The sequence below is a fragment of the Hylaeus anthracinus genome, unplaced genomic scaffold, assembly GCF_026225885.1.
Source record: "Hylaeus anthracinus isolate JK02 unplaced genomic scaffold, UHH_iyHylAnth1.0_haploid 4, whole genome shotgun sequence".
NCBI classification, from domain to species: domain Eukaryota; kingdom Metazoa; phylum Arthropoda; class Insecta; order Hymenoptera; family Colletidae; genus Hylaeus; species Hylaeus anthracinus.
In genome coordinates, this window is record NW_026535289.1 from 13,841,204 (window position 1) to 13,844,420 (window position 3,217).

General features: G+C 45.0%; 1 protein-coding gene across 1 annotated transcript in view; it reads left to right on the forward strand.

The window, feature by feature from the left end:
* LOC128895006 (peroxidasin) overlaps positions 1-3,217 on the forward strand; it is a 13,169-nt gene that overhangs the window by 5,747 nt on the left and 4,205 nt on the right. Inside the window, exon 3 of the mRNA XM_054157194.1 lies at positions 2,515-3,032. Within this exon, the coding sequence (XP_054013169.1) occupies positions 2,515-3,032 (518 nt within the window). The remainder of the gene's footprint in view (positions 1-2,514; positions 3,033-3,217) is intronic.

Genomic DNA, 3,217 nt, shown 5'->3' on the forward strand with positions numbered 1-3,217 from the left:
TTTCCAAAATCTTTGGACCACCCTAACATCCTGCGTAGTTTTCAATTCTTTTAGCATTCTATTCTATAAACGACTTCAGACACGGGAAAAATTTGTTTTCCAATCTCCTAACTCTAGTATATTATCGATCGGGTAAATCGATTCTTCGCTGAATGTTATTTTAAACTATTGAAGAGATTCGCATAGGTTCCCGGTAACATCTGGAATAATATTGTTACATCGTTACAGATACCATTAACAACCTCGACCGTCAATAAACGAACGTCGGAGTACGGAGTTATCGAAGACCGTTTAACGAAATTCATTTCCCGTCGTTTTCTAGATACGGTTCCCCGCGGCATTATTAGGAGCTCGTAATTCGTTTGACGCGTTAGAAAAATCGAAACCGGAATTCGCAAACAGGTTCACGCGGATATCAGAAATGGACGAACTACGCTGACGGTATTAATCGATTTCTGCGTTACGTCACGGGTTGAGTAATATCGAAACTTCTCGACAAAGTAACAAGTAAACATCGAGATGAGCGAAACCCTAGGCTTCGAATAAATCTGAAGTTTGCCGATGTGTTTGTCTCGTTTCTTTCGTTGGAAAATGCTCAAAAGAGGAAACGAGACAAGCATATCGGTAAACTTCAGATCTTGTTGCTGGTAGATACCAGAGAAAAAGGCCTCGAGTGCGAAGGGTGTCTCGATTCGATCTCCTGACGTATTTTTGCAAAATAATCCTGGATATATCGTCACGAGAGTATTATCGATGAATTAGCGAGTGAATTACTGAATCATGGGTTAGGAGTATCCGTTCAACTTTAACGTTAAAACGTATCGCAGTCGATAGTCGCGAATGTCGACAACTACCCGAGGGGAATTACCGAAGCGAGGCAAGTACCACGTGTCAGTAATAGTTGCTTGTCGAAACACGTGATCGCTGGCACGGGTGAAAGGAAGTTTCTTCTCTGGCTCGTGATTTTCGGTCGACACTTTTTTCGCGGAACGTTTGACCCAGTAGTTCGCTATGCAAAACCACGCAACGACCGAATGATTCAGATTTATGTACGTGCGCGTCTTAGCGCCAAGAAATCGCGGAACTGCACACGCGATCGTAAATCTTTGGCTTTCTCCTCTATTAGACTTCTCTTCTTAGACGGTTGCACTTTCGCACTCGCGAGGAAACGTCGATCAGCTGTCGGAATATCAGATTCGCATTTTTTCAACGATACAAATTGCTTCATCGTTAGGCTTGAGACGCGTATAAAGAAAAAGTCAGGATTGGTATTTAACTAGAAGAAATTTCAAATTTCACCTAACTCTCTCTCTCTCTCTAAGCGACCCCTCATACGTTGTGGATACACCATTTCACTAAAAGATTCAGAACAAGACAACCTTTATTAAAGCTCCAGACCAAAAAGTATCCTTTAAATCGGAACTGTTAAAACTGTTAAAAAACCGTTGTTTTCTATTTAATCTTCCCACAATCTTTACTAAAAAGAAAAGCAGAAGAAAGAACGCCGTACAGAATTAACTGGAGCGGCGTACGCGGCTCCAATACCTTTTCTCGATTCATATTCTTCCCGCAAGAGTTGCTCCATTGTTTCGAGAAAAGCGGGAAAATCGAGTTTCCACGCGGCTCGGTCCCATTTTCGTTACCGAGCACGACGCAACGAGCCACTGGAAGATCCGCCGTGGCGATAAAGAGGTTAAAATACCGGCGCGTCGAACCGAGAACTCGCCCAGCAATTTAGAGGATTGGGTAGGAGGGGGCGAGTTAATGTGCAACGAGTCGAGTAAAATCGTTAATTAAGAGCTTGGCGCTTTATGACTCGAGCGATCTTCGCAGCGACGAACCGTGGCAACGGGCTGCATCGGGTTTATCCTTGTCTTTTGACAGGTGTACACGGCTCCGAAAATCTGTACGTACTCGTTAAGAAATCTCGATTACTGATTTTAGGAAGGCTCGGATGAATATTTGATTATTAGCTTTCGCTGGAGAAAATTCGATAATTAGAAAAACTCCCTCTAATTCTAATTCTGTCTGGTTCTTGGATTTTCCGGGGTTTTTAATATCGGTTTGTTTGTTTTATGGAGTTTCTTTTCCTCCATATTGCGCACTTATCGTGTACATTCGTTTTATTTGTTAAGCCACACAGGTTCTCGATACATTTTATTTATTAGTAAACCTTGAAAATATACTTTGAAAAAACTGGGACGGACCGGCCGGGATTCGAACCCGGACCTTCTGGCGTGGTAGTCGGCTACGCTACGCACTGCTCCACCGTTCGTATCTACTTTTATATCGTTTGGAGGGTATGAAATACAGGATGAGCGAGGAACTAGAAACCGAGATTAAGATATTTGGTTGAGGATGAGTCTGTAGTCTCCGTTATGTTTGTGACTAGTTGCGTTGGTCATTCAACAACCTTATCGCTCCCTACAACGAGCGAAAAACGCTTCCACGGACCTATTCACCCGCGAATCGCGATGCTCCACTTTGTTTACGACGAACTGCCCCAATTTTCAGCGACCTGCGGTTCAACAACATAGCAGACATCCGTCCGGGTTCGTTTCATGGTCTGTCCGAGCTGCACACCCTCCTGTTGAACGACAATCGAATAAGACACCTTCATCCAAGGACATTCGAGGGTGCGCCCAATCTGAGGATCCTCTACCTCTACAAGAACCGTTTGGAACATGTATCCCCCGGCGCTTTCGCGGGACTTCCCAAGCTGGAGCAACTGTACCTCCACTACAATCACCTGCGTGAGATCAAGAGTGGCACGTTCAACGACCTGCCCTCCCTCGAACGCTTGTTCCTCCACAGCAACAAGCTACACCGACTTCCAGCGGACGCGTTTCGAAATGTTGGTCCCATGACCCGGCTGAGGCTCGACAGCAACGCCTTGGTCTGCGACTGCAACCTCGTCTGGCTGGTGCAACGTCTCCAAAGCAAGCCTGCGGAGATGGCTGCCGTCTGCCAGTCTCCAGTGGAAATGAGGGGACGATCGCTCACGGCGATGTCCCCCGACGACTTCCATTGCAGTTGAGTAAATCGAGCTGACGTCAAAATTAAAAATGGCGGATTCAATATGGCCGACGTGTATATCAAAAATGTATTAAATTCGCGTAAAAATTGGTAGGTCATGGTATCTGGGATCGCTGATTACGAATCTGACATCAAAATTCCGCCAAATTAAAAATGGCGGATTCAATATGGCCGACGTGTA